Consider the following 26,952-nt stretch of genomic DNA (forward strand, 5'->3'; position numbering starts at 1 on the left):
GTTCCCAACTATCTAAAGGTCTGAATGGGCTCAACTAAGAGCAAGACAAAAAGACCAGAATCCTGAACAACGATGCAACAACATGACATAAAGCACACAGCATGTAAAACAAAGAAGCCCCCTCCTGATATCTCAGGAATATTGGCCAGATTCTGCTTTATTTCTTCAAAACTTCCCAATTATGGGCTCATCTATTGGGTATGCTTATTTTGAGAATAAAACGTAACTTTTACTAATTATTTAGGCATGTTTCGCCAGGATTATTAGCTTCTTCTAGGGAGCGGAGAAACGCGTCATCTTTTTTCCCTTCTTTCCCTCTAAAGTTATATTCATCGAAAGCGCTATACACTAATATAAATGACAAAATGAGAAAGGTGGGATCATAACACTTTAAGCGGACTACTACTGTTTCGCTTACCTTCATCTAGGAACAGCTAGGCTCAGTGACTCCAATGTGTTTACTTGGCCTATTGAAGTAGGAATTGAATTGATATCCACCTCCTGTTGGATCGGAGGCTCCTTGGTGCCTTCTTTATGTTTTGTTCTGCAGCTCTGATTGTTCTGATTGGCTCCTACATATAAGCACCAGCCCACCACCAGCAGCCCAGCAGGGAAGATACCATCACAGTAAGGACAGACTAGTTATAGATCCCCAGTGATAAATAATTAGCTATTTCCTGGTGGCATTTTGATAATCACTAATAGGGGATGAGTCTGTAGCCCAAGAAAGAACCCAGCAAAACAAATCACCCTGAAAATGACAGTATGGAATGTCTAACTCTAGCCAGAGATCAAAAAAGAAAGGACACAGGACAGCGAATCAAACACCGAACAGAAGGGAGTGCAAGGAGCTATGAATGCAAAATGTCACTCTGCACACAGATGTCTGTATTCAAGATCCTAGGAAGAACATTGCAGGGAGAATAATGTTTATTTTCAAAATGTATTATAAATGGGTTTTGTGCATTACTGTGTCTAATGCTAAAGGCTACAGAATTAATTACAAAAAAGAATCCATTAGTGAGCTCATTATAAATTGAGCACTATCTATTGCTAGGGTACAGAATGAGTTAACTGTAGATTGTGAGCCCTCGCGGGCTGGGTCCTCTCTGCTCCTGTACCAGTTGTGACTTGTATTGTTCAAGATTATTGTACCTGTTTTTATTATGTATACCCCTCCTCACATGTAAAGCGCCATGGAATAAATGGGGCTATAACAATAAATAATAATAATAATAATAATAACTGAGAAACTGTCAGTGAGTTGGTTCTGAAGGGATAGTCTCTGTAATGCCCTGCAAAGTGTAGACCTGCGCATCGAGATCACGGACAGCCCATCAATGAGCTCATAGTGATGGGAGTGCCGCTGTATTGCACTGAAGAAGGAGCTAAATGAGAATCTATCAGTGAGCGCGTTCTGACAGAAGAGTTTGCAACTCCTTCATCTGACTTTTCTGAGCTCTTAACTCATTTATGACCACAAACTACATGAAAATGGTTCAACATTTTTAGCGGCACCAATTGAAATAAGTTAGTTTTAGTCCAAAACATATCCATTTAAGTAACAAAAAAAAAAGTCCCCAAAAGTGGACAACCGCTGTAACAAAAGCATATTAGGAAAACTTTGCCTAAAATAAATTATACAGCACCAACAAAAATTAGACAAAAGTAAATTGTAAAATTCTGCTTGCTTTCAGCTGCCACAAGGCATAGTACCATATATTATTATTGAGAACTGTATGTACAGGTATGGTGAAGTGCCATTTATAATGCTGGTCTGGTAGAGGAGCTTTTAGGCCCCTATTTCTGAAGCCAAGTTCCTGCCTTTCATAGTGTGAGAAATCACCATCAATGACTGATAAAGTACATTTATGCCAAGGTGCCACACATTTTACACAGCGTAGTATAATCAGGATATGTGGGTCATAGATCACAAAGGCTGGAGCACCAGAAAAAGCCCCAGGAGAGACAGCAGGCAGTGCCGTATTCAGCAGCATGCGTGTCACAAGCAGCGTGCAGGCTCCAGCTCCATCTCTATATATAATATATTGAATGTTATGTTTTCTTTATTCCCGGCCAAACGATTGGAGCAATCAGCACCAAATGTGGCAAACCGTTCAATCGGGTACTGGGCCAAATGCCTGGACCAATCTGCCCCAAATTTGTCACTCAGGTAAATGAGACATTTCGGAAACTTTTACCCCAGGATTCAGCGTTCTCTATGACCGATATGTTGGCTTCATGTCTGCAGCAAGCAGAGATTTAACCTGACAAACAACAAACAGATGAAAAAGACCCGTGCAAAGCAGCGTAATGCTATCAGTATGAGAGGATGCAGAATTCTCCACCATTCGTGACAAGTGTCATACAGACAATTCTTACTTACCGCTACTTCCCTTGTGTTTCATCCAGGTAAGTATTACTGCTATTGTAATCAATAAGATTAGTGTTGGGATTAAAATTAGTATGATAATGTGCTTCCTAGAGATCGGAGTAATGCCTCTATTCCCTGTAAGGAAGAAAAAGAATATAAAAACGTGTAGAAAGTGTTACTATTTACATTACACATCAAAGTACAATATAATCTAGAGATGTATACTGTTACTGAGCAGAAATATTCCGAAATGCCCTCATTAGCCATACAGATAATTATAATATACACTGATAGAGAGTAACAACAGAAAGAGAAAACAAAGGCAGTGCAGCATCTTTACTGAGCAGCCAGCAGAATAGTGAGTGCAGCTCAGGAGGATAATACAGAATGTGACTCAGGATCAGTAATGTAATGTATGTACACAGTGACTGCACCAGCAGAATAGTGAGTGCAGCTCTGGGGTATAATAAAGAATGTAACTCAGGATCAGTAATGTAATGTATGTACACAGTGACTGCACCAGCAGGATAGTGAGTGCAGCTCTGGGGTATAATACAGGCTGTAACTCAGGATCAGTACATGATCAGTAATGTAATGTATGTACACAGTGACTGCACCAGCAAAATAGTGAGTGCAGCTCTGGAGTATAATACAGGATGTAAGTCAGGATCAGTACAGGATCAGTAATGTAATGTATGTACACAGTGACTGCACCAGCAGAATAAGGAGTGCAGCTCTGGGATATAATACAGGATGTAACTCAGAATCAGTAAAGTATGTACACAGTGACTGCACCAGCAGAATAGCGAGTGCAGCTCTGGAGTATAATACAGGATGTAACTCAGGATAAGTAATGTAATGTATGTACACAGTGACTGCACCAGCAGAATAGTGAGTGCAGCTCTGGGGTATAATACAGAATGTAACTCAGGATCAGTAATGTAATGTATGTACACAGTGACTGCACCGGCAGAATAGTGAGTGCAGCTCTGGAGTATAATACAGGATGTAACTCAGGATCAGTACAGGGTTAGTAATGTAATGTATGTACACAGTGACTGTACCGGCAGAATAGTGAGTGCAGCCCTGGGGTATAATACAGGATGTAACTCAGGATCAGTACAGGATCAGTAATGTAATGTATGTACACAGTGACTGCACCAGCAGAATAAGGAGTGCAGCTCTGGGATATAATACAGGATGTAACTCAGAATCAGTAAAGTATGTACACAGTGACTGCACCAGCAGAATAGTGAGTGCAGCTCTGGAGTATAATACAGGATGTAACTCAGGATCAGGGCCGTATTTGCCACTAGGCACTTGAGGGCACGTGCCTAGGGCGGCGGGATGCGGGGGGGCGCCCTTGAGCTAGGTTTTTTCCTTTTTTTTTTTTTTTTTATTTTATAAAACTCCGGGGTCAAGTTTCCGCCCCCCCTCCTCCCTCCCCCCTTCCCGCCCCCCCCTCCTCCCTCCTTCCCGCCCCCCTCCCTCCCTCCCTGAAGACGTAATACTCACCTTCCTCCAGCGGTGGCTGCAACTGCGTCTCAGCGCCGTCCTGTCTTCAGCGGTCACATGGTACCGATCATTAAGGGTGATGAATATGCGCATATTCATCACCCTTAATTAGCGCTACCATGTGACCGCTGAAGACAGGAAGGAAGACGCTGAGATGCCAGGAAGTTCTGTGCTGCGCGCCGGTGAGAGGTAAGTATGACAGGGAAAAAAGTGGGGTGCCGTGCACACAGGGGAGGAGGATGGGGAGCCATGCATACAGGGGAGAAGGATGGGGAGCCGTGCATACAGGGGAGAAGGATGGGGAGCCGTGCATACAGGGGAGAATGATGGGGAGCCGTGCACACAGGGGAGAAGGATGGGGAGCCGTGCATACAGGGGAGAAGGATGGGGAGCCGTGCATACAGGGGAGAAGGATGGGGAGCCGTGCACACAGGGGAGAAGGATGGGGAGCCGTGCATACAGGGGAGGATGGGGAGTCGTGCATACAGGGGAGAAGGATGGGGAGCCGTGCACACAGGGGAGAAGGATGGGGAGCCATGTACACAGGGGAGAAGGATGGGGAGCCGTGCACACAGGGGAGAAGGTTGGGGAGCCGTGCACACAGGGGAGAAGGATGGGGAGCCGTGCACACAGGGGAGAAGGATGGGGAGCCATGTACACAGGGGAGAAGGATGGGGAGCCGTGCACACAGGGGAGAAGGATGGGGAGCCGTGCACACAGGGGAGAAGGATGGGGAGCCGTGCATACAGGGGAGAAGGATGGGGAGCCGTGCATACAGGGGAGAAGGATGGGGAGCCGTGCATACAGGGGAGAAGGATGGGGAGCCATGAACGCAGGGGAGAAGGATGGGGAGCCATGAACGCAGAGTGGGAGGATGGGGGAGCCATGAACGCAGAGTGGGAGGATGGGGGAGCCATGAACGCAGAGTGGGAGGATGGGGGAGCCATGAACGCAGGGGAGAAGGATGGGGGAGCCATGAACGCAGGGGAGAAGGATGGGGAGCCATGAACGCAGAGTGGGAGGATGGGGGAGCCATGCTTGCAGGGGAGAAGGATGGGGGAGCCATGAACGCAGGGTGGGAGGATGGGGGAGGCATGAACGCAGTGTGGGAGGATGGAGTATAAATATGGAGTATAAATACTGGGCCCTATAAGGGGGACACAGTGTGAGAGGACAGTGTGAAGAGGGGACTGGTATAGAAAGGAGAGGACAGTGTGAAGAGCATGTACCATAAGAGGGACAGTGTGGGGGTCATACTTTGTGCAGACAATATAGTGAGGGGCAATTTTTTATTTGGGAGCATTATAATGACACTTGTATCTTTAAGGGCGTCATGGGGAGACTTTCTGCAAAAGAGCGGCGAAGATGGAAGTCTGCAGAGACGGCTGTGGATGAGAAAACTCATCATGGGATCTGGACAAGATGAAGAAAAGGAGAACGGCTCCAGAGGCGACGTCATCTATCAGGTACCTGGATGTAAATGTTATTTGTGATGCTAACTCTCATGTTTTTATATATGTTAGGAGATTTAAAGGGACACTGTCACCTGAATTTGGAGGGAACAATTTTCAGCCATAGGGGTGGGGTTTTCGGGTGTTTGATTCACCCTTTCCATACCCGCTGGCTGCATGCTGGCTGCAATATTGGATTGAAGCTCATTCTCTGTCCTCCGTAGTACATACTGTACCTGCACAATCTGCAATCTTGCCTTGCGCAGGCGTGTACTATGGAGGACAGAGAATGAGCTTCAATCCAATATTGCAGCCAGCATGCAGCCAGCGGGTAAGGAAAGGGTGAATCAAACACCCGAAAACCCCGCCCCTATGGCTGAAAATTGTTCCCTCCAAATTCAGGTGACAGAGTCCCTTTTAAAGGGGATGTCCAGGCTTGTGATGAGTCTGCAGTCATTCTTTGTGACTGCAGACTTCTGAATTCTCACAGTGCACACTGCACGCTGTCAGGATTCTCTCATGCTGGGGATTTACATTAATGCGATCACGTGCTGACTAGACATGCGTGACCTCCGTCAATGAAAATGAACTGAGCGAGGCCGGGCACATCTAGTCGGAATGTGGTCAGAAGTATACAAATCACATACTTGTGCTGACATGACCGTCCACCGGCAAGGGAGAATCCTAAAAGTGCAGTGCATGCGTTGTGAGAATTCAGAAGCTGCGATGTCAGGATTCAGCTCTGCAAGTTCCAGTAGTCGTCACATGGACACGTCACTCATATGCGATTTTTCAGACTTAGGGTGTGTGTCCACGTTCAGGATTGCATCAGGATTTGGTCAGTATTTTACATCAGTATTTGTAGCCAAAACCAGGAGTGGGTGATAAATACAGAAGTGGAGCATATGGTTCTATTATAGTTTTCCTCTAATTGTTCCACTCCTGGTTTTGGCTACAAATACTGATGAAAAATCCTGACCAAATCCTGATGCAATCCTGAACGTGGACACATACTCTTATGGTCCTGTGACATCGAGCTTCTCTTCTGCTTCTCTTAATTTTTCACTGAACATTGAGAGCATTAGAGAGAGGAGCTCGTGGGCACATGACTGAGTGTGCAAATCACATATGTCCTTGGCGGAGGGGGGGCACCAAAATGAATTCTTTCCCCGGGTGCCAGAAACCCTAGATACACCTCTGCTGGTATGCTACTGCGAGCGGTGATTACCGGGTGCGGTGGAGGGAGGTCTGTGCACAGGCAGTGAGGCAGGGACTGAGGGTGTGCACAGAGAGGATGGAGACCCGGAGACTGCCCGTCCCAGTCTACGCCGTAGCCTAGAGCCCTCATTATCATAGGAATATGGCAGTTAATAAATTGCTTTTCTGAAGCTTTATAGTGTAGTTTTAGGTCAGGGAGGGTTGGATAGGGATGAGCTAGCAAGGTGCAGGGACAGGTAATGATGGCTACTTGCGAACATGTGCGGCAATTGCGGTTTTGCACTTACGATGATACATAAAACACTGCTAGTAGTGTTTTTTCTCATTGCTGCAAGTACCGCATTTGCCGGATGGCGGCAAAACCGCAAGAGCCGCACATGTCTGTAAGTCCCATAGGGAATGAATGAGGCCGAACGCAGTGTTGCCCTAAGTGATCCATTACGCGGCAGATGCGGAAAAACTGTCGGATCTGCTGCAAAAGGCGACTTTCACATCAGCGATTTTTGCCAAAGTCACTGCCGATAGTGTCATACTCACCAAAGGGGGAGGCAGCACTAAAAGTGCCTAGGGCAGCAGAAACTCTAAATACGGCCCTGCTCAGGATAAGTAATGTAATGTATGTACACAGTGACTGCACCAGCAGAATAGTGAGTGCAGCTCTGGAGTATAATACAGGATGTAACTCAGGATAAGTAATGTAATGTATGTACACAGCGAAGCTGTAGCCGGGCAGGACTCAATTATGGTATAGTAGACAAGGAGGTAGAAACAAAACTCTTACTGAAAGATAGAGGATTGTATGCCGGAAAATAAGATTGACCGTTATTGTAACGATAACAGCAATAATAGATACATGGAGAGATAACTGGAGCATGTCACATAAGCTGCGCTCCAGCTATGGCAATGAAAAGTTCAAAACAAAAAGTATAAACAATTTCTACAAACTATTCTTTTTCTAACTTCCTACCTGCCTTCCGATAATCAGGCCGTGCTGCTGCAGCGTCCTAGCTAAAGAAGACTGCTCTACACTCTAACACAGTTGAACACAGATGTACATTCACAGAGCTTAGGAGAAAATTTGATAGATGCTGCTTGGTCCTGATGTAGTGGAGCTGAGTTTGTTACGTTGAGCTCTTACATCAGGTTAACTGATCCGTCTTCTTCCGCATCTGGTCAAGTATTGTTCTCACTTTCAATGTTGAGAGATTACTGATACCACAGCTCTGTTTTCTCTGCTCAGGGAGAACTACACTGGCTGTATGATGCAACTCTTTCTTTCTGACACGGTCCTGGTGATTGATCCTGTGGTAACCAGGCACTATCTTCTCCCTTGAAGCCGTAAGTTCATTTACCTGTCTTTCATTGTAAGGACATACTCTTTGTCCTGCCTGTCTCTCAAAGGCACAAGGATCCCTCTTCACTTCCTGAACCGACACATTTTTTGCTTCTTGTTCTAAACCAAGACACAGCAAACTGCAGGTGAGAAAGGACTAGTCCAAGTGCACACAAATCAGAGACGAGCATAGTCTCTTAAAGTCACAGTGTAATTCAGTTCTTAGCAGCGGCTGATACCCTACACAGCTATGGAGTGTAATACAGGATATAACTTAGGAACAGTACATGATCAAAAATGTAATTATATAGAGAGTGACCCCACCAGCAGAATAGTGAGTTTAACTCTGGAATATAATACATGATATAACTCTGGATCAATACAGGATGAGTAATGTATCTGAAACACATATGGTTCATGAACTCACTGTGCCATGGGGCAGAGATAGCCTGGAGGGGTGTAACTAGGTGACAACTTGATTTTTCACTAGAGCCCCTTTCGGTGGGGACCAAAGAATAGTGGAACAGGTAGTAGTGCTAGCACAGATGGGATAGGGCAGTAAGCACAGGTTCATGTGCTGTCAGGGTGGTTTCAGGTTCAGCAACCACAGGAGCAGTTTCAGGTTCAGGTACAGTCAAAGTGATTTTGAGTTCAGATGCCATCAGAGCGGTTTTTGGATCATGTACAGCCGAAGTAGTTTCAGGCTCAGGTACCGCAGGGGCGGTTTCAGACTCACATACTACCGGTGTGATTTCAGACTCAGGTATTGAAGATGCGGTTTCAGGTTCACGTACTGCCAGAGCGGTCTCGGATTCAGGTACCACCAAAGTGATTTCTGGCTCACATACCGCCATATCAGGTTCAGGCACAGCTACCACAGGTGCGATTTCAGGTTCAAAATATAGATACAGATCAGATCAGACTGGAACATGTAACAGAACAGATGCAAGTTCAGGAACCTGACAACAGGCATGCAGCTAGTCCAGCACCCCAGAGTCCTGGTCGTTGCAGTAATGTCGCTCTGCCACTAAGGGGAGTGATGTTATGTCTGATTGCACTAAAGGAGTTCACCTGACCAGGTATCACAGTCACACATTACACTTCACACTCCGGCCACCAGGGGGAGCAAAAGGCACTATGTATTAGGCCACTCCTCACACTCTGGTAAAACTGGGGGTTGGATAGGAAGTTAGGAAGAACGCAGCCTGGGAGAGCTCCAGGGAGGACCTGTCAGGGGTGGGTTCCTGGCAGGTACCTAGCAGAAGGACAGAACGTTACGGAGCCGCGCCTGCACTACCTTGCGGCGGCATCTTAAGGAAGGACACAAAGCAAAGGATATTGTGGAGAAGTGAGAAACGAGATCACAGCACAAAGGAGAACCAGTAGGAGTCGTGCCCCGAGATCGGCAATATCCTACTGAGGCACGTAGCTTGTGGCCGGAACACCGAGGAAGTAACTGACTCCAAGCATTACTTCAAACAGCGGCAGGACAGTTGATTATAGGTTGGCTGTCTACCTTACATCACCTAAGCAGACATAGGGAGCAAGCATGGAGAGGGGCGTCTCTAGGGTCCCAGAATAGCTCCGAGCCTTCCCGTCAAACGGGTGCATCCTAGCCAGATATACTTGGGGGACGGAGAGAGAAAGAACGAATACGAAAGTTGTGAGGACTATCCCGAATGCTCAGCAGGGAAGAACTACAACACACAGGCGCTAGTGGTAGGCACTGATTTCCACCTGCAAAGGGAACTCTGGATGTGGCTTCGGACCGGCCAGACTCAGCCAGCCCTGTTAGCAGTGCTCTGGATTGCGGATCCCGAAGTCTTCAGTAAGAAGGTAAAGAGACTGCAACCCTGTGTCCTCGTTATTAACTGCGCCTCACATCATCGCCACCTACACTACTGGGAAGCCCTGGGGATATACTTCACCTGTGGGAAGGTATACCATCTAGCTGCCATTCCATCATCCCAGCGGGCCCCTAAGCAGCGTCGGTCACCCTGACCGAAAACCACAGGTGGCGTCACGAATCCTTGACAAACTTGCATCACCTTTCATTGGACGCCCCTTAGCAGGGTCACGGACCAGGTCTAGCCACCGTGACAACCCCAGCACCGAGACAGAGAGGACCGGTACCGAGTACCCCGTGGCCCTGCGTCTGGGGGCGCTCCACTAGCATACTGCAATTCTCAATTGTTGCTCAGGCACCTCCCTACAGGTGTCTCCCAGCTATTTGCTGGGGACACAAAGGACTGTGCGCTCTGTCTCTTTAGGTTACTGGGAGTGCATGCGTATGCATCCTAAGCGCACCGCTATGGGAGAAGTGCGGCGCATGCCGAGACAGGGACGAGGGATCCAGAGCAGAAGACACGACAGGGCAGCCTGGGAGGTGAGTAAGTCTATGTCCATTTTGGGAGGGCGGAGCTGAGGCATGCAGGAACACTGGCGTTACAGTATGTACTCGGTGAGTCACAGACACAAGATATAGACATGACACTTGTGTGACTACCCACCTTTATTACTGCAGGATGTTACTCTGGTAGAGACGTTCTTCTGGTCGGCCGGGTTCTGGACGATACACACAAGCTCCATGTCCTGGTGATCCGGGGATAGTGATATCTGGATGGTGCTTCCATCACCATACAGCTGATATGTAGAGTTCTGAGGTTTGTATTTCCAGGTGTAGGACAGATCTGATGTGTGTGATGGGACAGAACAATGGAGGGTGATATTACATTGTTCTCTGGTTCCCTCCTTTACATGAGTCGCTATGGTCGGCCGGGGAGCAGGCTCTGCAATGAGAGAAAATATTATAAGCCACTGCAGACCTTTTCTTTAGAAGTTGAAGGCCCCGGCCACACTTGCTGTCACCGTGGCCGCTGGTGCCCCTTTTCCTTTTTGATACAGATTAGTCTATTTCTAAGTAGCATATCCTCTGCATTGATCAGATCATAATTAGTGATGAGGGAATATACTCGTTACTCGAGATTTCTCGAGCATGCTCGGGGGTCCTCCGAGTATTTTTTAGTGCTCGGAGATTTAGTTTTTATTGTCGCAGCTGAAAGATTTACATCTGTTAGCCAGCATAAGTACATGTGGGGATTCCCTAGCAACCAGGCAACCCCCACATGTACTTATGCTGGCTAACAGATGTAAATCATTCAGCTGCGGGGATGAAAACTAAATCTCCGAGCACTAAAAAATACATGGAGGACCCCCGAGCGTGCTCGAGAAATCTCGAGTAACAAGTATATTCATCACTCATCTGTAATCTTAATTCATATTTACTAACAAATGAACCTCTACTAATCATTTACTTTCAGAGCTCATCTGCCCCAAGCAAACAAATCTAACAGATAAGCGACGTTATCTTGCACGGAGTGTGACATCTGCTGCCGTTACTACAGTTGAGCGACAACGCGTTATAGGGCTATTTATTCTAGCAGCTGAGAAAAGATGAGTCTGGCCTATAATCCCCTCATAGTGGGAGCCCATCAGGATGATATTACTAATCTAATTACTGTTCTGGCTCCACAGCTCAGAGAACAACAATAAAATCCATACTTGCTTTGCTATAATCCGATCGAGCTGTAAAACCACATGTAAATCAAAGTGCATTGGGGGTGTCTATTCACATGCGCGAAGACTAACCCTCTCTTTTTAGAAACACAATAGGGGTGGCCTGATGTGCTTAAGATACATGTACACAGTGCACACCCCCAGTGCACTTTCAGGCTAATTTGCATGTGACTCCAACAGCTTGATTTCTCAGCACAAGCACATCAGATTACAATAGATCACATATTTTCAACAATTTTACCAAACCACTTTTTTAAAGTTCCTTTTATTAAATCCTTATATTGGTCCCAAAAAATATGGCCTACTTCACTGTCAGCACAATGTGGGCTTTCCCTACCCTATTTGATCATAAGGTGAATCGAGTAGTGTTCCTGTAGTCTCTGGATGACAATTGTCCACTGACCTAATGTGGAGGAAATCTTCACAAAATGTTGCTCCCTTTACTCATAAAATAGCAGCAGACATCTCAATTTTGAGATCTGTAAAATTTTGGACCACTACTTTTTCTCCTTTGGCTTCGATATGTAAAGTTATATTGTTTTTGCTTCTTTTTGTGTGTTTGCTCCAATGAAGACTATTGGACATTCTCAAGATGTGACCCAAAAAATATGTCAAAAAATACTCCTACATCAAAAAATACTCCTACATCAAAAAATACTCCTACGTCAAAAAATACTCCTACGTCAAGTAGCCTAAACTATTTCCACATCAAGTCACCTCTTAGCACAATGGCCCCAATTGCTCGTTGTTTTTGCACCCTTTTCCAGAGTAAAAATGGTTCCAATTGTTACTTTTTATTGTTTGCAACTTTTTTTAATTTAATTTTCACCTTTTTTTACGTTAACGTTCTTAGTTAGTGACATGGTTTTCCTTATCTAAATATAATTTTTCGACTTTTTGAAAAGTGTCTACATTTTTGCAAGATTATACTCCAGTATCCTAGAGGAAATCTAACTAATTTTTTATACAATTAAAAACTAAAGTGAAAGTTTTTTTTCTACAAAAGGCGCAAAGAAGGTAAAAGACAAAGAAAGATTAACTTTGATTTTGCGAAAAATTTGTCAATCAGTGAAGATTTTGGCACAAACGTAGGCAAAATCCACATGAGGAACCAAACATTTGCCACTAAGATCTATTTGGGGTGACTCACAAATGAGCTATATTAATGGCTACATTGGTAATATATCTTGGATGGGCAATAAGCGGGCAATGCAACTAAGTGTCACTGTCCTGCCCTCTATTGATGGTGGGTAAACTTCCATGGTCATTTCCTCTGGTGGAAACACGGTCTGAAACTATGAATACATACCAAAGATGGTGACATTGAATGAATAGAAATCTGTTCTTCCATTTGTATCTGTAATATCAATAGTGTAAATCCCTCCGTCCTCCTTGGTGAGATCCATTATAGTCATTGTATATAAGTCCTCAGACATCAGTACACGGTTCCTGAACTGTGATGGATATATATAATACGGCCTCTCTGTGGTGTCAATTATTGTGATACGTGTTTCGTTCTCAACAAACCTCCAGGTAATTATCTTAATTGTTCCCATCTTCTGTGAAGGGGGATAAGAAATACTGACAGAGCCGTGTAGTAGAGCCGGATGGTGGACTGGGATATTGGCTTCTCCTCCTATAGACAAAAGGAACATTACAGACACTGTTATAATACATGATATTCTATCTACTGACTGTAAGCCAGAATGATTCCCATGCACTTTAATATCCCCTTTAAATCCCGCTCATATTCTTCCTGAGCCAGCCTGTTAAAGTTCCTAGAAACGCCCCTTTATACACAAATCATTACAAGTTCCACCTCTTTACTGTCCTATTTATTGGACAACTTTGAAAACAGAAAAAGCCCTCTCTGGAGTAATAAGACATCCTCTATCTTAGATGAGGGACCCCTAGGAACAGTGGTGGCTAACCAATAATGAGAAATCTACTGATTGTATGTGTCTGGTGTGAGCGGTGCATATGTGGTATGTGTTCTGTGTGAGTGGTGCATACGTGTGATATGTCCAGTGTGAGTGGTGCATACGTGGCATGTGTCCGGTGTGAGAGGTGCGTATATGTGGAACGTGTCCGGTGTGAGAGGTGCATACATGGCACGTGTCCAGTGTGAGTGGTGCATATGTGGCATGTGTCCGTGTGAGTGGTGCATACGTGGAACGTGTCCGGTGTGAGAGGTGCATATGTGGAACGTGTCCAGTGTGAGCGGTGCATATGTAACATGTGTCTGGTGTTAGTGGTGCATATGCGGGATGTGTCTGGTGTGAGAGGTGCATACGTGGAACGTGTCTGGTGTGAGAGGTGCATACATGGCACGTGTCCAGTGTGAGTGGTGCATATGTGGCATGTGTCTGTGTGAGTGGTGCATACGTGGCATGTGTCCGGTGTGAGAGGTGCATACGTGGAACGTGTCCGGTGTGAGCGGAGCATATGTAACATGTGTCTGGTGTTAGTGGTGCATATGTGGCATGTGTCTGGTGTGAGAGGTGCACACGTGGAACGTGTCTGGTGTGAGAGGTGCATACATGGCACGTGTCCAGTGTGAGTGGTGCACACGTGGCACGTGTCCGGTGTGAGAGGTGCATACGTGGAACGTGTCTGGTGTGGGAGGTGCATACATGGCATGTGTCCAGTGTGAGTGGTGCACACGTGGCACGTTTCCGGTGTGAGAGGTGCATACATGGCACGTGTCCAGTGTGAGTGGTGCATATGTGGCATGTGTCCGGTGTGAGAGGTGCATACGTGGAACGTGTCCAGTGTGAGAGGTGCATACATGGCATGTGTCCGGTGTGAGTGGTGCATATGTAGCATGTGTCCGGTGTGATAGGTGCACACGTGGCATGTGTCCAGTGTGAGTGGTGCATATCTGGCATGTGTCGGGTGTGATAGATGCACACATGGCATGTGTCCAGTGTGAGTGGTGCATATGTGGCATGTGTCCAGTGTGAGTGGTGCATATGTGACATGTGTCTGGTGTGAGAGGTGCACATGTGGCATGTGTTTAGTGTGAGTGGTGCATATGTGGCATGTGTCCGGTGTGAGAGGTGCATACGTGGAACGTGTCCGGTGTGAGAGGTGCATACATGGCACGTGTCCAGTGTGAGTGGTGCATATGTGGCACGTGTCCAGTGTGAGTGGTGCATATGTGGTATGTGTCCAGTGTGAGTGGTGCATATCTGGCATGTGTCCAGTGTGAGTGGTGCATATGTTGCATGTGTCCGGTGTGAGAGGTGCACACGTGGCATGTGTTTAGTGTGAGGGGTGCATATGTGGCATGTGTCCAGTGTGAGTGGTGCATATCTGGCATGTGTCCAGTGTGAGTGGTGCATATGTTGCATGTGTCCGGTGTGAGAGGTGCACACATGGCATGTGTTTAGTGTGAGTGGTGCATATCTGGCATGTGTCCAGTGTGAGTGGTGCATATCTGGCATGTGTCCAGCGTGAGTGGTGCATATGTTTCATGTGTTTAGTGTGAGTGGTGCATACGTGGCACGTGTCCAGTGTAAGTGGTGCACATGTGGCATGTGTCCGGTGTGGGTGGCACATGTACAGCATGCTGCTTTGCTATGATTGGTGCATGTCTGGCATGTACCCTGTTATGACCTGGTGGTCAGGACAATAATGGACCTGGTGGTTAAGAGCACACGGAATGACCTGATAGTTACTGATAACAAGGACGAGCTCTGGGACGTGGGAACTCTGCTGACCGCAATCCCTAAACCTATCAAACACACTAGAAATAGCCGTGGATTGCGCCTAACGCTCCCTATGCAACTCGGCACAGCCTAAGAAACTAGCTAGCCCTGAAGATAGAAAAATAAAGCCTACCTTGCCTCAGAGAAATTCCCCAAAGGAAAAGGCAGCCCCCCACATATAATGACTGTGAGTAAAGATGAAAATACAAACACAGAGATGAAATAGATTTAGCAAAGTGAGGCCTGACTTACTGAATAGACTGAGGATAGGAAAGGTTACTTTGCGGTCAGCACAAAAACCTACAAAAAGACCACGCAGAGGGCGCAAAAAGACCCTCCGCACCGACTCACGGTGCGGAGGTGCTCCCTCTGCGTCCCAGAGCTTCCAGCAAGCAAGACTACAAATTAAATAGCAAGCTGGACAGAAAAATAGCAAACCAAAGAAATACAAGCTGGAACTTAGCTTCTGATGGGAAGACAGGTCACAAGAACAATCCAGGAGTGAACTAGACCAATACTGGAACATTGACAGGTGGCATGGAGCAAAGATCTAAGTGGAGTTAAATAGAGCAGCAGCTAACGAATTAACCTCATCACCTGTGAAACTCAGGAACACCCACCAGAGGAAGTCCATGGACAGAACCAGCCGAAGTACCATTCATGACCACAGGAGGGAGCCCGACAACCGAAATCACAACAGTACCCCCCCCTTGAGGAGGGGTCACCGAACCCTCACCAGAGCCCCCAGGCCGACCAGGATGAGCCAAATCAAAGGCACGAACCAGATCGGCAGCATGAACATCAGAGGCAAAAACCCAGGAATTATCTTCCTGACCATAACCCTTCCACTTGACCAGGTACTGGAGTTTCCGTCTCGAAACACGAGAATCCAAAATCTTCTCCACCACATACTCCAACTCCCCCTCAACTAACACCGGGGCAGAAGGATCAACGGATGGAACCACAGGCGCCACGTATCTCCGCAATAACGATCTATGGAACACATTATGGATGGCAAAAGAAGCAGGAAGGGCCAAACGAAATGACACAGGATTGATAACCTCAGAAATCTTATACGGACCAATGAAACGAGGCTTAAACTTAGGAGAGGAAACCTTCATAGGAACATAACGAGACGACAACCAAACCAAATCCCCAACACAAAGTCGGGGACCCACACAGCGCCGGCGGTTAGCGAAACGTTGAGCCTTCTCCTGGGACAATGTCAAATTGTCCACCACATGAGTCCAAATCTGCTGCAACCTATCCACCACAGTATCCACACCAGGACAGTCTGAAGACTCAACCTGCCCTGAAGAGAAACGAGGATGGAAACCAGAATTGCAGAAAAACGGCGAAACCAAAGTAGCCGAGCTGGCCCGATTATTAAGGGCGAACTCAGCCAACGGCAAAAAGGACACCCAATCATCCTGATCAGCAGAAACAAAGCATCTCAGATATGTTTCCAAAGTATGATTAGTTCGTTCGGTTTGGCCATTAGTCTGAGGATGAAAAGCCGAGGAAAAAGACAAATCAATGCCCATCCTAGCACAAAAGGATCGCCAAAACCTTGAAACAAACTGGGGACCTCTGTCAGAAACGATGTTCTCCGGGATACCATGTAAACGAACCACATGCTGGAAAAATAATGGCACCAAATCAGAGGAGGAAGGCAATTTAGACAAAGGTACCAAATGGACCATCTTAGAAAAGCGATCACAAACCACCCAAATGACCGACATCTTTTGAGAGACGGGGAGATCCGAAATAAAATCCATAGAAATATGCGTCCAGGGCCTCTTCAGGACCGGCAAGGGCAAAAGCAACTCACTGGCACGAGAACAGCAGGGCTTAGCCCGAGCACAAGTCCCACAGGACTGCACAAAAGAACGCACATCCCGCGACAAAGACGGCCACCAGAAGGATCTAGCCACCAAATCTCTGGTACCAAAGATTCCAGGATGCCCAGCCAACACTGAACAATGAATCTCAGAGATAACTCTACTAGTCCATCTATCAGGGACAAACAGTTTTTCCACTGGGCAACGGTCAGGTCTATCAGCCTGAAATTTTTGCAGCACCCGCCGCAAATCAGGGGAGATGGCAGACAAAATTACCCCCTCTTTGAGAATACCTGCCGGCTCAGGAACACCCGGAGAATCAGGCACAAAACTCCTTGACAGGGCATCAGCCTTCACATTCCTAGAGCCCGGAAGATACAAAACCACAAAATCAAAACGGGAGAAAAATAACGACCATCGAGCCTGTCTCGGATTCAACCGTTTGGCAGACTCAAGATAAGTCAAATTCTTGTGATCTGTCAAGACCACCACGCGATGCTTGGCTCCTTCCAGCCAATGACGCCACTCCTCGAATACCCACTTCATGGCCAACAATTCACGATTACCAACATCATAGTTACGCTCAGCAGGTGAAAACTTTCTAGAAAAGAAAGCACATGGCTTCATCACCGAGCCATCAGAACTTCTCTGCGACAAAACAGCCCCTGCTCCAATCTCAGAAGCATCAACCTCAACCTGAAACGGAAGCGAAACATCTGGCTGGCACAACACAGGGGCAGAAGAAAAACGACGCTTCAACTCCTGAAAAGCCTCTACAGCCGCAGAAGACCAATTGACCACATCAGCACCCTTCTTGGTCAAATCAGTCAACGGTTTAGCAACAGTAGAAAAATTAGCGATGAAGCGCCGATAAAAATTAGCAAAGCCCAGGAACTTTTGCAGGCTCTTCACAGATGTCGGCTGAGTCCAATCGTAAATGGCCTGGACTTTAACAGGGTCCATCTCGATAGTAGAAGGGGAAAAAAATGAACCCCAAAATGAAACCTTCTGAACTCCAAAGAGACACTTTGACCCCTTCACAAACAAGGAATTCGCACGAAGGACCTGGAACATCATTCTGACCTGCTTCACATGAGACTCCCAATCATCCGAAAAGACCAAAATATCATCCAAATACACAATCAGGAATTTATCCAGGTACTCTCGGAAGATGTCATGCATAAAGGACTGAAATACTGATGGAGCATTGGAAAGCCCGAATGGCATAACCAGGTACTCAAAATGGCCCTCGGGCGTATTAAATGCTGTTTTCCATTCATCGCCTTGTTTAATACGCACAAGATTATGCGCCCCTCGAAGATCTATCTTGGTGAACCAACTAGCCCCTTTAATACGAGCAAACAAATCAGACAGCAACGGCAAAGGATACTGAAATTTGACAGTAATCTTATTAAGAAGGCGGTAATCAATACAAGGTCTCAAAGAACCATCCTTCTTGGCCACAAAAAATAACCCTGCTCCTAACGGTGATGACGACGGGCGAATATGGCCTTTCTCCAAGAATTCCTTTATATAACTCTGCATACCGGCGTGTTCTGGCACAGATAAATTGAACAATCGGCCGTTAGGAAACTTACTACCAGGAATCAAATTAATAGCACAATCGCAATCCCTATGAGGAGGTAGGGCACTGGCTTTGGGCTCATCAAATACATCCCGATAATCCGACAAAAACTCTGGAACTTCAGAAGGAGTGGAAGACGAAATAGACAAAAATGGAACATCACCATGTACCCCCTGGCAACCCCAGCTGGACACAGACATAGATTTCCAGTCCAATACTGGATTATGAACCTGTAGCCATGGCAAGCCCAAAACGACCACATCATGCAGATTATGCAACACCAGAAAGCGGATATCCTCCTGATGTGCAGGAGCCATGCACATGGTCAATTGGGTCCAATACTGAGGCTTATTCTTGGCCAAAGGCGTAGCATCAATTCCTCTCAATGGAATAGGATACTGCAAGGGCTCCAAGAAAAAACCACAGCGCCTAGCATACTCCAAGTCCATCAAATTCAGGGCAGCGCCTGAATCCACAAATGCCATAACAGAATAGGATGACAAAGAGTAAATCAGAGTAACAGACAATAGAAATTTAGACTGTACCGTACCAATGGTGGCAGACCTATCGAACCGCTTAGTGCGCTTAGGACAATCGGAGGTAGCATGAGTGGAATCACCACAGTAAAAACATAGCCCATTCCGACGTCTGTGTTCTTGCCGTTCAGCTCTGGTCAAAGTCCTATCACATTGCATAGGCTCAGGCCCATGCTCAGATAGTACCGCCAAATGGTGCACAGCTTTACGCTCACGCAAGCGTCGATCGATCTGGATGGCCAAGGACATAGACTCATTCAGACCAGCAGGCATGGGAAACCCCACCATGACATCCTTAAGGGCTTCAGAGAGACCCTTTCTGAAGATTGCTGCCAGGGCACATTCATTCCACTGAGTGAGCACAGACCACTTTCTAAACTTCTGACAATATATCTCCGCTTCATCCTGACCCTGACACAGAGCCAGCAAGATTTTCTCTGCCTGATCCACTGAATTGGGTTCGTCATAAAGCAATCCAAGCGCCAGGAAAAACGCATCAACATCACGCAATGCCGGATCTCCTGGCGCAAGGGAAAATGCCCAGTCTTGAGGGTCACCACGTAACAAAGAAATAATGATCTTTACTTATTGAACAGGGTCACCTGAGGAGCGAGGTTTCAAGGCAAGAAACAATTTACAATTATTTTTGAAATTCCAGAACTTAGATCTATCACCAAAAAACAAATCAGGAATTGGAATCCTAGGCTCTGACATCGGATTCTGAACCACAAAATCTTGAATGTTTTGTATCCTTGTAGTGAGATTATCCATCCAAGAGGACAGACCTTGAATGTCCATGTTTACACCAGTGTCCTGACCCACCCAGAGGTAAAGGGGAAAATAGAGACAAAACACACTGCAAAGAAAAAAAAATGGTCTCAGAACTTCTCTTATCCCTCTATTGAGATGCATTAGTACTTTGGGCCACCTGTACTGTTATGACCTGGTGGTTAGGACAATAATGGACCTGGTGGTTAAGAGCACACGGAATGACCTGATAGTTACTGATAACAAGGATGAGCTCTGGGACGTGGGAACTCTGCTGACCGCAATCCCTAAACCGATCAAACATACTAGAAATAGCCGTGGATTGCGCCTAACGCTCCCTATGCAACTCGGCACAGCCTAAGAAACTAGCTAGCCCTGAAGATAGAAAAATAAAGCCTACCTTGCCTCAGAGAAATTCCCCAAAAGGAAAAGGCAGCCCCCCACATATAATGACTGTGAGTAAAGATGAAAATACAAACACAGAGATGAAATAGATTTAGCAAAGTGAGGCCCGACTTACTGAACAGACCGAGGATAGGAAAGGTTACTTTGCGGTCAGCACAAAAACCTACAAAAAGACCACGCAGAGGGCGCAAAAAGACCCTCCGCACCGACTCACGGTGCGGAGGTGCTCCCTCTGCGTCCCAGAGCTTCCAGCAAGCAAGACTACAAATTAAATAGCAAGCTGGACAGAAAAATAGCAAACCAAAGAAATACAAGCTGGAACTTAGCTTCTGATGGGAAGACAGGTCACAAGAACGATCCAGGAGTGAACTAGACCAATACTGGAACATTGACAGGTGGCATGGAGCAAAGATCTAAGTGGAGTTAAATAGAGCAGCAGCTAACAAATTAACCTTGTCACCTGTGAAACTCAGAAACACCCACCAGAGGAAGTCCATGGACAGAACCAGCCGAAGTACCATTCATGACCACAGGAGGGAGCCCGACAACCGAATTCACAACAGTACCCTGAGTGCACTGGTACAGGAAGGATTTTCCGCATTTCTTACACAAAGTTTGCAGTTGGATTCTAAAGTTAGGAAATCTTGAAAACGATCACGTAGGGAGAAACGTGTTTCCTCATGGGCAGGAATGTAAGAATAAATATTTAACAGGAAGGATCACATCATATAAATGTTTATATATGCGATATACAAAACTGGCATATTTCTGATCTAAGCAAATTGTGTCACTGCAAGTAACAGCAACCTGCTATTTTCATCAGGGCCTTCTAGAAAACTGGACCCCTCCCTGTGGCTAAAACAGGACTTTTCCCTGTGTCTAAAACTGGACCCTTCCTGGTATTACAGATCGGCTTGTGCTGTGTGACTCCTGTGTTCAGCACAAGCCCACGTACCGCATGCCCCTTTCCCCTGGGAAATCCACAACAGATGCCAACTATGAAAATCACCAATGATCCTTTGTAGAGGAAACCAGCAGCACATGTTTAGTTCTACTACAGCGCCTCCAAAGGTGAAATGTAGTATTACATTCCCATTAAAATCAATGCGTTGTCAATATTTCGTATTTCATACAAAATTCCAAAATAATATATGGCGTAACACAGAAATAGGCAAATCATATATAAGAATTATTCATTTTTTACTCTTTGACCCTTTATATGGAGAAGTAAAAATGTTCACACCCTGTAGACACAGAGTGATTATGGAGTGGAAGGAACAATACAGAAGTTCCCTATATGAATGTGGGAAGTGAGGGATTATCTAAGTATATTTATGGAGTCTTCCAGGATTTAGCATTAATGGCCATAAAGGCTTGACCTGTGAGACCCACAATGATGAGTATAACTTCCAATACTTTGTGACTGTACCTGTTGCCGTAGTTCAGCCCTATCTGCATGACTGAAGGATAAGCAGCAGCACCAGACACGGCCTCAGACACCATGTCGTGAGAAAGCGTACGGTTACTGCAGGGGGATTGTGACCTAAGAAGTAGGAAGTCGCTCAATTCTGGTCAGGAACAAGGCAAAAGAACAAGACCATGATTACTCATAGAGGAAGTTATGTATCAGGGAACGTTGCAGTGGACGTGTTCTCTCCTATTGTCACACCATGGGCTCTGTGTAGTCACCATTATCGTAGGGTTCTACATTACCCCCATCACACATTTATAGAAAGTGGCAGAGCCTCTCCTTATTAAAGCAGGGACGTGAACCAAAATAATCATTGGGCACTGAATAGCAGTATTATTCATAGAGTTATACGCGTGCTATAGGGTAGTGTTATTTGGGTGCCAGGAAAAAAATAGTACTTAGGTATAGTATGGTGGTTGGTATTGCTTCACGTAAGGTCAAGCTGGCAACACTGCCTATTACGGAAGAGACGATGGTCCTGCAGACATAAAGCGAAAATCTCAGTACCGCCAATGAGAAACGAGGATGTGTTTGCTGCTAATGTGATTTTATTTTGGTCCGGCACCAATGAAACAACAGATATTGTCCAACGTTTCGACCAGCTTGTGGTCTTTATCGGGGACATCTGTGTGTATAGTGGCCGGGTGACAGTATATGGAGCCCGATGAATCAGATGTGCTACATATACAGTCACCCGGCCACTATCCACACAGATGTCCCTGATAAAGACGACAAGCTGGTCGAAACGTTGACAATATCTGTTGTTTCATTGGTGCCGGACCAAAATAAAATCACATTAGCAGCAAACACATCCTCGTTTCTCATTGTTGGTGCTGAGGTTATCGCTATAGGTTGGGGTTGTTTCAGCAATAGTAGTATTGTGTGGGCAGTTTTAATTTTTATTGTCTGGCATTATTTGGGTTTAAATATTTGTGAAAAACTGCATATTTGTGATCTCTTAAGCATGCTCACAGTCATGTTAGAGATTTACAATAGGTGTCTTAAAAGAGGATTCTGATCCGATCCACTGGAAGCGCCATTATCAAGCTCATCAGAATGGGGGACTTTCGAACCAGCACTCCTTTGGTTGCAAGACCACAGGTAGATGGAGATGTATGGAGCCGCAAGTTGAAGAAGGAGCTTGACTATCTTCGTATCTAACATGTCAGTTTTGTGGTCAGGGGAGGACAAGGAGAGAACAGGGAGCAGAAGTCCCCAGTTCTGGCCATCAGTGGCGATCTCAGCAGTAGGACCCGCATTGACCTACCAGGTCTCACCGCTCCAGTAGCACAGTACTATTCAGACACCGTGTGACTGTGTTTGGGCACTATATGGCAAAGCATCAATAGAAGGTATCGCACAGGCCCTTAGTGCAATAAGAAGAGTTTACGAGGCGGATATCTCATCCCTCCTTGCTTTGGGTATAACCAAATGAATTCCCTGACAGATGGCGTTGCGGTCTGAATCATAGGATACATTTTCCTAACAGGAGAACTATATTTGCTTTTTGTTCCCCTTTATTTACTTTGTGTCTCTTGTGAAGAAGACACTTCTCGAAATGCAAACACATAAAAATGCCGAACAAAGTAGGGAACGTTGGTAAATTATTTCACCACAAATACTCTACATATATTTGTTTGGGACAGTTTTTCCTTAGTTACAGCATTTATTATATTCCAGAGCTGCACACACAATTCTGCAGATTTCAGGGATGACATTTCATGTTATTCCTTGCTTGTGTAGGGTATGCAGAATTCTTGATATGGTCATTTGCAATTTGGGATGTTTTGTGTCTAAACCGTAGTCATGGCAGCCTCTAACAGTGGTCATAATAGCCCATCTTTCAAGTGGTTTCAGCAACCTCCTATTCACAGTAGCCACAGCAGCCTCACCCTCACAACAGTCACAGCAGCTTGCCTTCTTATAGTGGTCTTCAACTCAATATAACATTAGCTATAGCAAATTCCTCTCAATGTGGTCAAAGCAGCCCCGTCCCACAGCAGTAGTCATAGTAGTGCTTCTACAACTTGGCCACTAGTCATAAAAACGTTCCTCGCTCCGTCTTCAATTGATTGACATAGGAGTCAACGCTACCCCACCCTTCCGTCCCTCACCACCTGCTCACTCCTGTCTAACTTCACAAAGGGCCACCTGGTATAAGATAACTATGTACAATAGCCTATTGTCACATGCAGCATGGGGCTCCCAATATTGGTCTCTGCTCATTTCCTGCAGGAGTACTGGAGGTCTTGAACAGCACTATGAACCACGAAATTGGGGTCCATCCACCAAGAAAATGAAAGTTAAGAAATAACATGGTCACTTTTGTTCAACAAAGCATATACTCTGCTCACATGGAAAATCAAGTAAAAAAAAGAAAACTGAAAAGGTCTAGTTAAAAGCATCAATGTATTTGTCATCCAGGAATTGCAAACACACTTTGGCCACATGAATCCGGCATTGTCTTGCACCAGGAGGAACCCAGAACTCACTGCACCAGTGTACAGTTTCACAATGGCACTGACTATACTCAACAATAGCCTAACTACCACTGGATATCACGGGGAGTTTTGTGTGAGCCTCCAAGGATATATATGTTTCCAGCGCTATAGAGTTCAAGTCTTCTTTCCCTCTGAGGAGGCAATTTGCATATTAAATTTCCCAGAGGAGCATTGCGCGGAGAATAAGCCTCCTTACCTTGACAAGACAGAGCTGGTATGTCACTCTCCACAAGGAGAAACCTTACCCGTTAGACATCTTTCCAGACCATCACTCACTGACCCACGGCCAAGCCACTCACGGAGGGCAATGTTGTATTCAACACAATGGTCATCATTGCATTTACAGATTGTATAATGTCCATTATTGATTAGATAAATAAAAACCCAATATTAATGGACAACTGGCAGTGTCTCCTCTGTGATAATTACCATTAACGAGGAGTTAGGCATTCGACAATGAGACCAAAGTCTCTCTGCATGTTTGCTCTTTAGCAAAGAGGTGGTAATTAGTGATGAGCGAGTGTACTCATTGCTTGGGTGATCTCCGAGTATTAGTTAGTGTTCGGAGATTTAGCTTTTGTCACCTCAGCTGAATGATTTATGGCTACTAGCCAGGTTGAGTACATGTGGGGGTTGCCTGGTTGCTAGGGAATTCCCACATGTGTTCAGCCTGTCTAGCCCCTAGTGTTAGGGCCAGGAAAGGAGCCCCTGATCCCAGGTCACCCGACAGCTGTGTCGTCACAGTGCATTTCAGTGGGAGGCAGAGGCTCTACAGGGGGCTCGGGGCCACCAAAAATACATTTTTAAAGCAGAAACAGTGCAATGCCACCCCAGCATTTCCTGTCTACTGAGTCACTCCAAAAGGCCCAGGCACATCACTGTGAAGAAGTCTACAATCTGGCAGGCAATGCAAGTAAAGGATTCAGCTGTATTATACAATGGATAGTGCAAGTAATATCTGTGGATACATTTATATTGCACCGAGTTTGCCACTGATATACACGAACTGTCGAACTGTCGCTTTTCTTGTGTCACGTTTATGGAGCAACATAAATCTCACTCAGGTCTAGTGAACACAGAGTCTTTTTGCTGAAACTGAGTGGAAACTCATAGTATTTGAAAAGTTTTGAGATTTGGAGGAGAATGTGGAGAGTTTTGATGCATAGCGGAGTTTGGCCTTGTTTCCAAGTAGAAGGTCTAGCTTTTGGCCATAATTCTTTGAGGAAGACCACTTCTGGCAAGACTTCTCCGAACAGTTGATGGGTGTAGCTGGGTGCCTTTGGCTGCTGTCAGTTCTGAGCTGATGGAACTACTGGATATCTTCCAATTTCCATTGGAAGTAAGCATAATTTGTCTTTCATTTGCTGCATTAAGTTTCTTTGGGCCCGACTACTGTGTCTAAGCTCCGCAACATTGCACATCTTCTTAAAAAAAAAAAAAGCTTGAAAAGCACATTTGGACACCGCAGACTGCTTTGAAGTCTTTGCTTGGGAGACAACTTGCTGATGCCGAATAATTACTTTGTGTCTTGTTGCTGTGTTAAGACTGTACCATGAATGTGTACCGTGAAACTGACTTCTATAACCTCCCCTTTGCAGGATTAAGGGGACACTAAAATCCCACATCCTAGGTATCACTGTATGAAATATTCCAGTTGCGAATCTTTATTCATTACATTATGGAATGTATTCAGAACATCACAATTATCAATGTAACTCAAAATTAATATCCCATGGAGGTCTGAATTTGCAATGATCCTCAAAATCAAAGTGGAAAATCTAATTATGGGCTGATATAACTTCAGAGGAAATACCTCAAGACAAGGAAATGATGCTCAGTAGTGTAAATTCTCTCGCTCCTAGAGGCACAGTAGCATGAGCCGATGTCTGCAACCACAGAAGTTGCTCATGTAGTGCAGCTCATCCAGGACGGCACATCAATGTGAGCTGTGGAAAGAAGGGTAACTGTGTCTGTGAGCACAGTGTCCAGAGCAGATTTAAGAAGACAGGCCAGTACACTGAGATATGTGCAGGGGGCCATAGGAGGGCAACAACCTATTCGCATGGCCACTACCTCCTACTTTGTGCAAGGAGAAATAAGAAAAGTGCCAGAGCCTTGCGAAATGATCTCCAGCAGGCCACTAACATCCATGTATCTGCTCAAACTGTCAGAAAAAGGCTCCATGCAGATGATATGAGGGCCCGACATCCACAAGTGGGTGTTGTGCTTACAGCCCAATACCGTGCAGGGCGATTTTGAGTATCATTCCAAATCCATAACTTCTTTGGATATTAATTTTCATTTATATTGATAATTTTTATGTTTTATTGTTCTCAACTCTAAATGAATAATGTAATGAATAAAGATTTGCAACTGGAATATTTAAAAAACGAGTGGCCATCATTACTTTAAGAAATGAAGGTCAATCAGTCTGAAAAATTGGGAAAACTTTGAAAGTGTCCCCAAGTGCAGTGGCAAATACCATCAAGCGCTACAAAGAAACTGGCTCACATGAGGACCGCCCCAGTAAAGGAAGACCAAGAGTCACCTCTGCTTCTGAGGATAAGTTTATCTGAGTCACCAGCCTCAGAAATCGCAGGTTAACAGCAGCTCAGATTAGAGACCAGGTCAATGCCACACAGAGTTCTAGCAGCAGACACATCTCTAC

The 26,952-nt window shown here is 45.6% G+C and overlaps 1 protein-coding gene across 10 annotated transcripts in view; it reads right to left on the reverse strand.

Moving 5' to 3' along the window:
• Positions 1 to 26,952, reverse strand: part of LOC138638785 (SLAM family member 7-like) — a 60,354-nt gene that overhangs the window by 18,188 nt on the left and 15,214 nt on the right. For 5 of the 10 annotated variants that reach the window (XM_069728382.1, XM_069728374.1, XM_069728406.1 and 2 more), the window contains exons 2-4: positions 12,777 to 13,103; positions 10,402 to 10,680; positions 2,387 to 2,509 (exon numbers count right to left, since the gene is read on the reverse strand). In XM_069728382.1, the coding sequence (XP_069584483.1) occupies positions 2,387 to 2,509; positions 10,402 to 10,680; positions 12,777 to 13,103 (729 nt within the window). Of the gene's footprint in view, positions 1 to 418; positions 901 to 2,386; positions 2,510 to 7,910; positions 8,012 to 10,401; positions 10,681 to 12,776; positions 13,104 to 26,952 lie in introns of those variants that run through there. The other 5 variants (XR_011312554.1, XR_011312551.1, XR_011312553.1 and 2 more) reach the window with 4 other exon arrangements.

Source organism: Ranitomeya imitator, chromosome 1, assembly GCF_032444005.1.
Source record: "Ranitomeya imitator isolate aRanImi1 chromosome 1, aRanImi1.pri, whole genome shotgun sequence".
NCBI lineage: Eukaryota > Metazoa > Chordata > Amphibia > Anura > Dendrobatidae > Ranitomeya > Ranitomeya imitator.